At 45.0% G+C, this 14,030-nt stretch overlaps 1 protein-coding gene across 1 annotated transcript in view; it reads right to left on the bottom strand.

Moving 5' to 3' along the window:
• The window catches only part of cdh23 (cadherin-related 23), a 694,191-nt gene that overhangs the window by 546,320 nt on the left and 133,841 nt on the right, over nucleotides 1-14,030 (bottom strand). Inside the window, exons 4-6 of the mRNA XM_078428607.1 lie at nucleotides 13,047-13,189; nucleotides 7,565-7,612; nucleotides 5,804-5,896 (exon numbers count right to left, since the gene is read on the bottom strand). Of these exons, the coding sequence (XP_078284733.1) occupies nucleotides 5,804-5,896; nucleotides 7,565-7,612; nucleotides 13,047-13,189 (284 nt within the window). The remainder of the gene's footprint in view (nucleotides 1-5,803; nucleotides 5,897-7,564; nucleotides 7,613-13,046; nucleotides 13,190-14,030) is intronic.

Raw genomic sequence — 14,030 nt, 5'->3', positions numbered from 1 at the left:
TCAGATAATACTCTGCCTTCCTATTCTTTCCACCAAAGTGGATAACCTCACACTTATCCACATTAAACTGCATCTGCCATGCATCCGCCCACTCACACAACCTGTCCAAGTCACCCTGCAACCTCATAGCATCTTCCTCACAGCTCATACTACCACCCAGCTTTGTGTCATCTGCAAATTTGCTAATGGTACTTTAAATCCCTTCAAAATGAATAAAAGATACGCAAAAAAGTAACGATGATAAAGGAAACCGCCCATTGTTCGCTAAGGAATGTGAAATCTTTAGTCAGAAATCTGAATCTGGATGTTTGTGTAAATTATTTATGGCCTGCGAATGGTTTCGTGTGCATTAATTTATGGAATACAAATCACAATGCTTATTCATGAATAAAGTATGAAAACACGTTACCAATTGCACAAAACTTTCTTTGTGAAGCCGTAATGATTCTACCGTCATCTTAAAGGATGGCGGAGTGTCGGCATGGCTGGAGCTGACTCCAGAAGCTGAACGTGACAAACCTCATTAAATTTGCATGTATTCATTTTATGCTAATCACTGTTCTCTGACGGGATATTTGATTCCCTGGTTAATAGAGTTTTATGACTCTCCAATTTGCAGAATGTGTTCTGTCTGTCACGGCGCCCAGCGCTCTTTCTTGCACATTAGTTAAGGGCTGAAAGATGTTTTCAGCTGACCTTCAGTTCCCCATTTGCTGAGATAAACTTGCAGTGTCAATCATCATGTAGAGATGTTGGACACAAAAGGCTGGAGTAACTCAACAGGACAGGCAGCATCTCTGGAGCGAAGGGATGGATGGGTGACGTTTCGGGTCAAGACCCTTCTTCAGACATCTTCTACTTCTGAAGAAGAAGGGTCTCGACCCAAAACGTCACCCATTCCTTCTCTCCAGAGATGCTGCCTGTCCCGCTGAGTTACTCCAGCTTTTTGTGCCTTTCTGCAGTTCCTTCCTACAAATCACGTAGGAGGAGAAGGAGAAGGAATGGAATGCATACAATTCCCACAGCCTGGAGATAGGTAAAGCTAATGTCAACATCGTGGTTTAAGGAACATTTTATACTTTGGGGGGGGGGGGGATAAAACGTTACGTTTTAGTTTAGTTTAGAGATGCAGCGCGGAAACAGGCCCTTCGGCCCACCGGGTCTGTGCTACCAGCGATCCCCGATCCTACATACACTAGGGGCAATTTACAGTTTATACCAAGCCAATTAGCCTACAAACCTGCCCAACCTTGGGGTGTGGGTGGAACACGGAGATTCTGGAGAAAACCGGTGGAACACAACCTTTGAGAAAGAGATTCATAGAACTTGAGCGAATTGCAAAGAATGGCAGTAAGTTTTCCTCTTATTGTTTCTATTCAGAAAATTTAACACAGTAAAATTAGTCATAAAGCACCTGGATTAAATTTAATGGCTATTTACTCCAGGATATTGAAGCACTCGATATCAAGTTGATACAATCACATTACATTTTCTGCTACAATAATAATTGTTTTCTAGCCTCTCTTGCTTCTTTTCACTTCACCACATCTCGTATAACATAACCTCAAATAAGGAAAATCTGGTCCGTAAAAAAGTGCAAGTGCCACAGTGAGGTAGGTCGGGAGATGGAGAGAAAACGTTTGTGCGTCACAGCTTTATCAATAACAGTGTCCATGCCTGGGGAGAGACAAGTCCTATCAGCGTAGACTTCCTTTTTGTTGCCACTGCGTTTTCTCTATTAAACATCAAATTTGGCCAAGTGGGTTCAAGGCACTTGGCCAGTGCCTGAAAACTGCCCATAAGACAGCCACAAAGGGGTGAGATGCCCTGGGGAATGTGCGATAGGGTCTGAAGACAATGGGCCAGATGCGACATGGTCCAAGCTGCCTCATGCACACGCCCCTTCTCTGCATTAGCCCTCCCTCTGTACCGACTAGTCCTGGCCCGTCAGCTGCAAATGCCCTAGCAGGGTGGCACAGTAGCAGAGCTGGTAGACACGAAATGCTGGAGTAACTCAGCGGAACGGGCAGCATCTCTGGAGAGAATGAATGGGTGATGTTTCGGGTCGAGACCCTTCTAGCAGTGGCACAGTTGCTGCCTTACAGCGCCAGAGACCCAGATTTGATCCTATCTAGGGATGCTATCCGTACAGAGTTTGTACATTCTCCCTGTGAATGGGTGGGTTTCTCTGGGTGCTCAGTTTTCATCCCACACTCCAAAGATGTACAGGCTTATAGGTTAATTGACTTTGGCAAAATCGTCAATTGTTCCTGGTGTGTAGGATAGTGTTAGTGTACGGGGGTGATCGCTTGGTCGGCACGAAATCGGTGGGCCGAAGGGCCTGTTTCTGCACTGTATCTCTAAAGTCTAAAAGCCTTGGTACCACAGCAAACACCCATGTCTTAGAGCAAGACCTGAGGGCAAACTGCATCTGATCCCAGCCCAATCCACCTCTTCCAGGTCCTCCTTTACACTATCAAAATTCACCTTCCTCTTACAGTTCAGGATGTCCATTTCATTCAATTACCAACATGAATTATTCCAGGACATTCCTTCCGTAGGCCGGCACGGTGGTGCTGCCTGACAATAGACAATAGGTACAGGAGGAGGCCATTCGGCCCTTCGAGCCAGCACCGCCATTCAATGTGATCATGGCTGATCATTCTCAATCAGTACCCCGTTCCTGCCTTCTCCCCATACCCCCTGACTCTGCTATCCTGAAGAGCTCTATCTAGCTCTCTCTTGAATGCATTCAGAGAATTGGCCTCCACTGCCTTCTGAGGCAGAGAATTCCACAGATTCACAACTCTCTGACTGAAAAAGTTTTTCCTCATCTCAGTTCTAAATGGCCTACCCCTTATTCTTAAACTGTGGCCCCTTGTTCCCCCAACTATTCCTTGACCTTAATGTCCATGCAGCTCTTCATTTGAAGCAGGCATGGAGTTAGTAATCCTATTACAACTTTTGCTTTTTAACTGTTAGTGGAGACGGTATTCTTTAGCAATTTGTAACCCTAATGGCGTATTACAAATATTAATTGCATCCCATATCTAATCTCATCAGTACAATCTTGCTGCAAATTTGTGCCTTCTGAACATTGTCTAGGCAATTGATTTTGGACCACTTTAAGTGACTTTGAACCACTTGCCACTTTAAGCTGAACAGCTAATAACACACGGTCAATAATCGCGTTTGAAATGCAAAGACAATATTTCTCTTCTTGGCATCTACAAATGGACAACAATTCTGAACATCTATTTTCGAATTTGCTTCCTGATAAAGGTGTTTGATTTGTGTCCAGTATTAAAGGATACCATACAGAGCGAGCAGCAGGTTGGCACGGTCTGAAGAAGGGTCTCAACCTGAAACGTCACCTCGTCCTTTTCTCCAGAGATGCTCCCTGACCCGCTAAGTTACTCCAGCTTTTTATGTCTATCTAAGGTTCTTTAATTGTTTGATCTACTTTGTTCAGCATCACCAAAGGGCAAGAGTATCAAATACACATCAGACTTATGGTACAAACTCTATTTTTCCAACTTTAGCTGAAAATAAAAACCTTGTTACAAATTTGAGTGCGCATTATCCGAATGTTGAGAGATAGCAACTTGAATTTGTACAGCACTTAGAAAACATTGCAAAATGTCCCATTGGGTTTCACAGGGCCTTTGCCAACTAAATTCTAACATTGAACCAGGTTGGAGATGCAAGGATAGATGGATAGGGCGCAGTGGTAGAGCTACTCCCTCACAGCGCCAGAGTTTGATCCTGACTATAGGTGCTTGTCTTTACGAAGTCTATACGTTCTCCCCCATGACCTGCGTGGGTTTTCTCCGAGATCTTCGGTTTCGTCCCACAATCCAAAGACATGCAGGTTTGTATGTTAGCTGGCTTGGTATGAATTGAAATTGTCCCAAGTGCGTGCAGGATAGTGTACGTGTGTGGGGATCGCGGGTCGGTGCGGACTCGATGGGCCGATGGGCCGAAGGGCCTGTTTCCGCATCTCTTAACTAAACTAAAAAGAAACTAAACAAAACTAAAATGAACTAAAGTTTGGCAAAGCAGAACAGTCTTAAAGAGCATCTTTGAGGGCAGGGAAGGAGAGTGGTAATGGCAGTTTAGTAGTAAACACCAAGGTTTTGGATCATAGCTACAGCTCTAACCAGGAACAAGTAGTAAACCAGAATTGGAGCCGTGGAGAGGTGACAAGTCAGGTGCTTAGGAAGATAGTGAATGGCCAAGCCATGAAGTGACACACACACACACACACACACAAGGGCTTTCAAATACACAGTTGTAAAATAAACAATCCTATATCTGTTCCCTATAGAAACAGATCTGCTCTCAGAACCCTGGGGAATTGTTGACATTCGTCAACTCTGTGCTGCGAATTTCTAAAAGGCACTGAACAAAAATATTCCAGGAACAAACATCACACAATCACACTTTCCAGATGCCCCTGAACAGTAGGTTGTAGAGTCATAGAGTTATAATCTCATAGACTCATGGACCCAGAGAACCACACAGCGTGGAAACAGGCCCTTCTGCCCAACTTACCCAATCCAACCAACATGTCCCATCTCCACTCGTCCCTCCTGCCCGCGCTTGGCCCATAACCCTCTCAACCCATCCTATTCATGTACCTGTCTTCTTAAATGTTGTGATAGTACCTACCTCAACTACCTCCTCCAGCAGCCCGTTCTATATAAGTTGCCCCTCAGATTCATCTTAAATCATACCCCCCCACCCCTCCCCGCCTCACCGTAAACCTATAAACCATGACGAAGATGTGATTGTTATAGAATTAATTTGTAGGATAAACTTGGCAGCCATTTCTCACTTTGTAAACTCCGGTATTGAGTAGAACAACAATTTCACCCAAAATACTCAGTAGGTCAAGCAACATTTTGTAAAGAGAGAGAAATAGGGAGAACATTGCAATTAAAATGACCCTTCGTCAGAATTCGCACACCGAGGAAGTGAGTGTGTGGTAAATTGGAGATCGGGGGGGAGAACTGAGTGAGTACCTGTGACAAGATGAAGTGAAAGGTTGTCCAAGCAACACATGCTTTCAAGTCCAGTTAATACTTGAATGAGGAAAATTAGTGAAAGAATAACTCCAATCATTTCACTTAGTTTCGTTGATGCAAACAATAATTTGAAATCATTTCACTTGGTTTTGCTCAATGAACAATGGATTATAAGAAAAACATCCTGCAAATAACACCATCGTGTCTTCAATTAATTCTGAAACATTAGGTCATCACAGCTGTAAAAAACAGCGACCTCAATATTGTTGTACCATCTCAAGATTGCACTTGAATGTCAAACAAAATTAGGCAGTGATGTATGAATCCAGAGTCCCTTGACTCGAAGCCAAGAAGTTCTAGACACAAAAAGCTAGAGTAATTCAGCGGGACAGGCAGCATCTCTGGAGAGAAGGAATGGGTGATGTTTCGGGTCGAGACCCTTCTCCAGACTACTTCAGTTTCGACCCGAATCGCCATCCATTCCTTCTCTCCAGTGATGCTGCCTGTCCCACTGAGTTACTCCAGCACTTTGTGTCTATCTTCGGTTTAAACCAGCATCTGCAGTTCCTTCCTGCACAAGTTCTACCACTCTGTCACACTGACCTCATACAATGAAGAAATAAATCAAAATAAACATAATTCTCGAGGGAGCACAGTCTCCAAGTGGTCGTCGTGGACAGAAATTCGATGACCTAGCGGAGAGACGTGGAATATTAACAATAACTAGGCAATAATTGGGTTTAATACAAGGCTCCTCATCGGAGATTGGCACTAACCTCAGGGATGCGTACGCTGTAGGGCTGGTTGTGGAACGCGGGTGGATTGTCGTTGACATCACCCACTTGAATATTGACAATGCCTTTAATCACCTGCAAATTAAAAGTCAACAATGGTTTCAGAAGTTGCACTGCACTTTAGTTAAGTTTAGAGAGACAGCGCGGAAACAGGCCCTTCGGTCCACCGAGTCCGCGCCGACCAGCGATCCCTGCACATTAACACAGCGATCCTACACACACGAGGGACAATTTTTACATTTACCCAGTCAATTAACCTCCAAACCTGCACGTCTTTGGAGTGTGGGAGGAAACCGAAGATCTCGGAGAAAACCCATGCGGGTCACGGGGAGAACGTACAAACTCCGTACAGGCAAGCACCCGTAGTCGGGATGGAACCCGGGTCTCCGGCGCTGCATTCGCTGTAAGGCAGCAACTCTACTGCCGACCTTGATTGTAAATGAACCAAATTCTGAACATAATGGATCCCTCCACCCGACTGTGAGCTTGGCATTCATTGCGCTTTGATTCGAGATACTTGCCCACTTTGTCTTCCCCAATACAGGAGAGGACAGAGCTAGCAACTAATCAATATGCATTATGCTATGTGTGAAATAGCTTGATTAATTCATGCAGATGTGCTGCCAGTTATGGGCTTGTGCAGTTAATCAGTACAACTAACCAAAATCAAAATTGTATTTTTAGAACTGATATAATGCATGTACATTTAACAGTTCACTGCAGTGTTTAAGTATGCAACAGAACCATAGCACAGTGAACTTCCAGTTCCTTTTTATTCAAAACTAGAGAGTAAAAGGATCTGGGAACAGCTGCAAAGGAGAGGAGATGGCTGCCCACCTCTTCTCCGAATCTGGATTTGTAAAGAGGGTCTGGAGAAGGAGCAAGGGCCCTTGTCACGGTTAATGCCGAGCAGTTGTGCAACAGAGGACTCTTGGATTTACAGCTGTTCCCAGGGACACGCATCAAGTGCTGCAACAACTCAGTGAAAGACGTTCGGTGGTCTGTCCAAAACGTGTTGATCTCCCAGCTCAGTGAGATGTGCGTTGGGAGGGTCTGGACCCGAAACGTCACCTATCCATGTTGCCAACTGGGCCATTCCAGGAGCACATGTCGAGGGACTCACTGAAGTTTGGTGCGACCAATACAAAGGCTCTGGAAGGGTGGGCCACAATCAAGGGTCCTTCCGTTGCTGGACACTGAGGGGCTGAGACCGGTGGGGACTGGTCAGACTGCATTTAGATTTTTTTAGATTTAGAGATACAGCATGGAAACAGGCCCTTCGGCCCACCGAGTCCGCGCCGCCCAGCGATCCCCGCACATTAACACTATCCTACACACACTAGGGACAATTTTTTTAAACATTTACCCAGTCAATTAACCTACATACCTGTACGTCTTTGGAGTGTGGGAGGAAACCGAAGATCTCGGAGAAAACCCACGCTGGTCACGGGGAGAACGTACAAACTCCGTACAGACAGCACCCGTAGTCAGGATCGAACCTGAGTCTCCGGCGCTGCATTCGCTGTAAGGCAGCAACTCTACCGCTGCGCCACCGTGCCGCCCATTTGAAGGATCGTGAACAGTTTTGAGCATTGCTCATTCACTTTCTTGAAGAATTGTGCTGGACATATCTATCTCATCCACAGTCTCTCAAATAGATCTGCTTTATTTTAACATTGATGATGAAAACAGCTAAACGTCAGCAATCACATTTCTAAACTCAGCTGAAGGACCATTACTTACACTTTGCTTGTCACTTACGGAGAATTCCACTTGAAGTTCTGATATCAGCTGAAAAACAAAAGATAAAAAACGAAACGTGAAGTAACATCAAAACTTCCAGTTCTGGGTTTTTTACAAAAAAATGGAAAATAATTATGAGATCAAAGTTTTGTCTGGTACACAGCAACTACTTGGACAAGATGACTTTGCAGAACAATACTTAGTATAAGAAAATAACTGCAGATGCTGGTACAAATCGAAGGTATTTATTCACAAAATGCTGGAGTAACTCAGCAGGTCAGGCAGCATCTCAGGAGAGAAGGAATGGGCGACGTTTCAGGTCGAGACCCTTCTTCAGACTGATGTCAGGGGGGCGGGACAAAGGACGGATAAAGGTGGAGACAGGAAGACAGTGGGAGATCTGGGAAGGGGGAGGGGAAGAGAGGGACAGAGGAACTATCTAAAGTTGGAGAAGTCGATGTTTATACTACTGGGCTGTAAGCTGCCCAGGCGAAATATGAGGTGCTGTTCCTCCAATTTCCGGTGGGACTCACTATGGCACTGGAGGAGGCCCATGACAGAAAGGTCAGACTGGGAATGGGAGGGGGAGTTGAAGTGCTCGGCCACCGGGAGATCAGGTTGGTCAATGCGGACCGAGCGCAGGTGTTGAGCGAAGCGATCGCCGAGCCTGCGTTTGGTTTCGCCGAAGTAAATAAGTTGACATCTGGAGCAGCGGATGCAATAGATGAGGTTGGAGGAGGTGCAGGCGAACCTCTGTCTCACCTGGAAAGACTGTTTGGGTCCTCGGATGGAGTTGAGGGGGGAGGTAAAGGGACAGAATTGCAGAACAATACTGACCAGTTAGAAGGGCGGGCAAGAAGTGGCAGATGGAAATTAGTACTGCAAAACAAGAGCTAATGCATTTTGAGAGGGCTTATAAGACAAGGATTAAGACCTTAAAAAGGACGTGAACAGTGGGTATATACACCCAAGAGCCAAAACATTATGACCACTGACAGGCGAAGTCAATAACATTGATGATCTTGTTACAATGGCACCTGTCAAGGGGTGGGATATATTAGGCAGCAAGTGAACAGTCAATTCTTGAAGTTGATGTGTTGGATGCAAGAGAAATGGGTAGGAGTAAAGATCTGACAAGGGCCAAATTGTTATGGCCAGACGACTGGGTCAGGTCATCTCTGAAACGGCAAGGCTTGTGGGGTGCTCCCGGTCAGCAGTGGTGAGTACCTACCGACAGTGGTCCGAGGAGGGACAAACCACAAACCGGCGACAGGGTGTTGGGCGCCCAAGGCTCATCGATGCGCGAGGGCAACGAAGGCTATCCCGTCTGGTCCGAACCCACAGAAGGTCGACTGTGGCACAAGTTACAGAAAATTATGGGGCTGCACAAGGAGGACCAACAGCATATTAGGCAGGCGGTCATAAGGTTTTGGCTCATCAGGTCATAATGTTTTGGCTGATGTCCAAGGATTTCTGAGGCCGGAAGGTCAAATAGACAAAGTAGGCAAAGACAACAGAGGAAATACTTGCTTCTATAAAACATCGTTAGGCCACAACTGGAGTGCAATGTGTTGTTCTAGTTGCCACACTAGAGGATGGTTGTGATAGCACAGGAGGGGTGCAGAGGGGATTCATCACGATGTGGGCTTGATTGGAGCTCTTTCATTGTGAGCCACAGGGTAAGCTAGGTGTGTTCTCTTTGGAGCAGAGTGTTCACCTCATTGAGGTACACAAAAATATGAGGGTTGGAAATAGTAGACAGATAGAAACCTGTTCCTCACAACAGAGGGCAAACGGTTGAGGGCAATGGATATGAGATTTAGAGGATCGACCCAAAATACTGGAGTAACTCAGCGGGTCAGGCAGCATCTCCAGAGAGAAGGAATGGCTGACGTTTCGGGTCGAGACCCTTCTTCAAACTCAATTTAGATTGAGAGGAGATCTACAATTAGAGGTGAGAGGAGATCTGGAGAAAGAACTTTTTCACCGCAAGGGCGGAGGAAATCAGGAACACATCGCCTGATGGGTTGGACAAGACAGGTATTCTCACGTTTAATGTGTAGATGGGCACTTGAAATGCCATGTCATGAAAGCCTGGGGCTGAGCGCTGGAGAGACAGAATAATATAAACAGCTCTTTGATCGCTGTTACAGACGCGATGGGTGTTAGGAACCATTTCCGAGCCGTACGACTTTGTGGCAATGTGAAATAAAACAGTTTGGATAGTAATTCTATGTCCTGACAGAAAAAGATCTATAATCAAGAGTACAGAAAGCTTTGCATGTCTCTCGAAACTAAGTGTACATCGTCAATAAAAAGGCACTCCAGCTTATAAAACATTGAATACTGTGAAGGTTATATTTTCACTGCAGGTTTGTTCGATTTGCATAGTGTCATTAAGCTGGTAGGAATTGCTGAAACATGGAGATACTCATATTAGGAACAATAATTGGCTTTCTTCTTGCAAAATTCTGTCTATTGATAGAAAAGCTTCCAAAGAGGACTTGCAATTTATGCCCTGCCTTGTTTCCAATTTAAATTACTCATTATGCATCACATAATTTCTTTCAATTTATAACCCATGGCTTTGGCCTAATTCTTTATTTTCGAAGAAAGTGAGTGCTTTCAGGATTCACAACACAATTACAGATTTATTATGGAATGATCAAGGGACTTGCAACTTACTGTTATTGCCACTGACTTGAACATTAGGCAGGTGGACTAATTTGTGTGAAAAAATGAACTTTTAAAAATAAATTGCAATCCACACTGTGCAGTCAAATAAACATGAAGACTCCTTCTGAAGAAGGGTCCCGACCCGAAACGTCACCTATCTATGTTCTCCAGAGATGCTGCCTGACCCCGCTGAGTTACTCCAGCACTGTTTCTATTTTTGTAAGCTAGCATCTGCAGTTCCTTGTGCTTCCCTTATATTTAAAAAAAGTGACATTTTTAAGAAGGAAAGTGAATTCGGGCAGGAAAAGTAATTTGACCTCTGATTTTAAAATCAACTTTTACTTGAACAAAATTAACTCTGCTGGAAAAAGGCGACACTGGTTTTTAAAAATAAAAAATTACTTCACTTAAAAAATGGACTCCCAATTGAGCACTATTTTAAGAATAAATAGGAATCTATTGCCATTAATGCCCTGCAACCCTCATTAATACAGCGTATTCTCTGAGGAAAATGCTAACACATTGCCTGTAATTTGAATATAGGTTACAAGGCACAAATTTGAGCCTGAAAGTGTAATTAAAAAAAGTGCTTTGGGAACAAAGAAAAATGATTTAGCGAGCAAATGTTACATAGCGCATGATGGCCGGAGTGCTGTGTTCGACTCCCAAAACAAAATCTGGTAGAGTGTGTGAAAGGCAGTAGCGGGTGTCGAAGATTATGGGGACAAGGCAGGAAGGAGAATGGGGTTGGGAGGGAGAGATAGATAGACAATAGACAATAGGTGCAGGAGGAGGCCATTCAGCCCTTCGAGCCAGCACCGCCATTCAATGTGATCATGGCTGATCATTCTCAATCAGTACCCCGTTCCTGCCTTCTCCCCATACCCTCTGACTCCGCTATCCTTCAGAGCTCTATCCAGCTCTCTTTGAGGGAGAGAGAGAGAGGGAGAGAGAGGGGGAGAGAGGGGGGGAGAGGGGGAGAGAGAGGGGGGGGAGAGGGGGAGAGAGAGGGGGAGAGAGAGGGGAGAGAGGGAGAGAGAGAGGGAGAGGGAGAGGGAGAGGGAGAGAGAGAGGGAGGGAGAGAGGGAGGGAGAGAGGGAGGGAGAGAGGGAGGGAGAGAGGGAGAGAGAGAGAGAGAGAGAGAGAGAGAGAGAGAGGAGAGAGAGAGAGAGAGAGAGAGAGAGAGAGAGAGAGAGAGAGAGAGAGAGAGGGAGGAGGGAGAGAGAGGGAGGGAGGGAGAGGGAGGGAGAGGGAGAGAGAGGGAGAGAGAGAGAGAGAGAGAGAGAGAGAGAGGAGAGAGAGAGAGAGAGAGAGAGAGAGAGAGAGAGAGAGAGAGAGAGAGAGAGAGAGAGAGAGAGAGAGAGAGAGAGAGAGAGAGAGAGAGAGAGAGAGAGAGAGAGAGAGAGAGAGAGAGAGAGAGAGAGAGAGAGAGAGAGAGAGAGAGAGAGAGAGAGAGAGAGAGAGAATGTGAGAGAGAGAGAGAGAGAATGAGAGAGAGAGAGAGAATGAGAGAGAGAGAGAATGAGAGAGAGAGAGAATGAGAATGTGGGAGTTTAATGTAAAAACAGCACAGAAGTCGACAGGATCACCTTAAATCATTTGAGTAAATTATCATATTATAAGGAAATAAAAGTCACATTGTGCAAGGGGGGCATTTACTTTTAAAAACTATTTCAAGAATCACGCTTAGGAAGACAGTAGAGATAATGAATGAATGAATGAATGAATGAATGAATGAATGAATGAATGAATGAATAAGTTTATTGGCCAAGTATATGCATATACAAGGAATGTGCCTTGGTGCTCCACTCACAAATGACAACACAAAACATACAGTTAACAATTAAGAATAAAGCATAACCACATCAAAACAATAAGGATACAACATTACGGTCTAAACATGCGGGTGAAAATAAACCAGAGCAAAAAAGAGACAACAGACTGGTTATTGAGTAGAACTACCACTCGTGGAATAAAGATGTAAGATAAACGATGAAGGAACTGCAGATGCTGGTTTAAACCAAAGATTGACACAAAAAGCTGGAGTAACTCAGCGGGACATGTGGGTGAAAATAAACCGGAGCAAAAAAGAGACTACAGACCATTATGAATGTTGGGCACAAGTACAAAAGAAAGTCACATCCCATGTTAATCCACTCGAAAACTGAATTACGACAAGGCACTTGTTGCAGAGGATTATTGCCAATTAGCAGACATTTGTTTTTCTATTGAATAGATGACTGCTACTTGCTGCAAATCACCACAATCAAACTGGCAGTAATTTATTCTCAAGGGCCGAATATTGCTTCATTAATAGATGTTTTCGTTGAGATAAATCAGTCATCCCAGCAATGAAACCTGCTTCAAGATACAAGGTCTGGGTCTCGACGGTGCCTCCAGCCTTGCCAGGAGCAATGATCGTCATATGAAGGCGGACACAAAATGCTGGAGCAACTCAGCGGGTCAGGCAACATCTCTGGAGAGAAGGAACGGGTGACGTTTCGGGTCGAGACCCTTCTTCAGTCTGAAAAAGGGTCTCGACCCGAAACGTCACCCATTCCTTCTCTCCGGAGATGCTGCCTGACCCACTGAGTTGCTCCAGCATTTTGTGTCTACCTTCGATTTAAACCAGCATCTGCAGATTCTTTCCCACGCAATGATAGTAATGATGGTTAACGGAATCAAGGGATATGGGGAAAAAGCAGGATTGGGGTACTGATTTTGGATGATCAGCCATGATCATATTGAATGGCAGTGCTGGCTCGAATTGCCTACTCCTGCACCTATTGTCTATGTTTCTCAGTACCTCTCTGTCCAGAGGCTGGCGAAGCCAGACCACACCACTCTCGCTTTCTACTGCAAAGTATTTGCTGGCTTCTTCGCCCGCAACACCAAACACAAGTGTGTCGTTGTCTGGATCTCTGGCCCGCAGTTTGGTCACGGAGGTTCCTGTGGATAAATAGAGAGAACAGTGAGTCAGTCGCCCGAGCCATGAGCATGAACTAAGAATAGACAATAGGTGCAGGAGTAGGCCATTCGGCCCTTCGTGCCAGCACCACCATTCACCGTGATCATGGCTGATCATGCACAATCAGTACCCCGTTCCTGCCTTCTCCCCATACCCCCTGACTCCGCTAGAAGGTGAAGGAACATCGCCCAATGTCTACATACGGGCTACCTTGCAGTGACAGACACAAAAGGTGCTGGAGCAACACAGCAGGTCAGGCAGCAACTCCGGAGAAAAGCAATAAGGTGACGTTTGGAAGCAGCTCAGCGAAACCTCACCATACTAACAGCTGGAATGGACCGGTTACCTCCTGGGCAAGACTCGGTCTGGATCTGCTGATGTTTAGAAAAAGAGGGGGGACTAGACTGAGACACACGAGATGCAGGGGAGTCTGGCAAATGTGGATATTTCCTCTTCGCAAGTCAAGAGTCCAGTGTCCATTCGCATTGGTAACAATGGACTTCTTACTTGCAGCAGCATAAAAGGCCTGCAAACACAATATTCATTAATCACATAATAAATACAGTAAAAATCAACAAATTAATAACCCCAATTCAAGCGGGAAAAAAACAAAGTCCTAAGTGCAACCAAAGACAGTCCATTGTTAATAGTTTTGTCAATGCTGTTTAGTTGGACGTGTGTGAAAATCTAGAATTTTGCCCACTGTTTAAAATAAGGCATCTCTCATCCCAATGAATTAAATGTCTTTAGAAATCTCAATCTTAAAGTTCAGTGGAAGCAAAATCTTCAGGAGGGATAGATTGATTATTGGTGAGCAAGAAG

The sequence above is a fragment of the Rhinoraja longicauda genome, chromosome 35 (assembly GCF_053455715.1).
Source record: "Rhinoraja longicauda isolate Sanriku21f chromosome 35, sRhiLon1.1, whole genome shotgun sequence".
NCBI classification, from domain to species: Eukaryota; Metazoa; Chordata; class Chondrichthyes; order Rajiformes; family Arhynchobatidae; genus Rhinoraja; species Rhinoraja longicauda.
The sequence above is the reverse complement of the archived record's forward strand: the minus strand, read 5'-3'. Positions and strand labels throughout refer to the sequence as shown.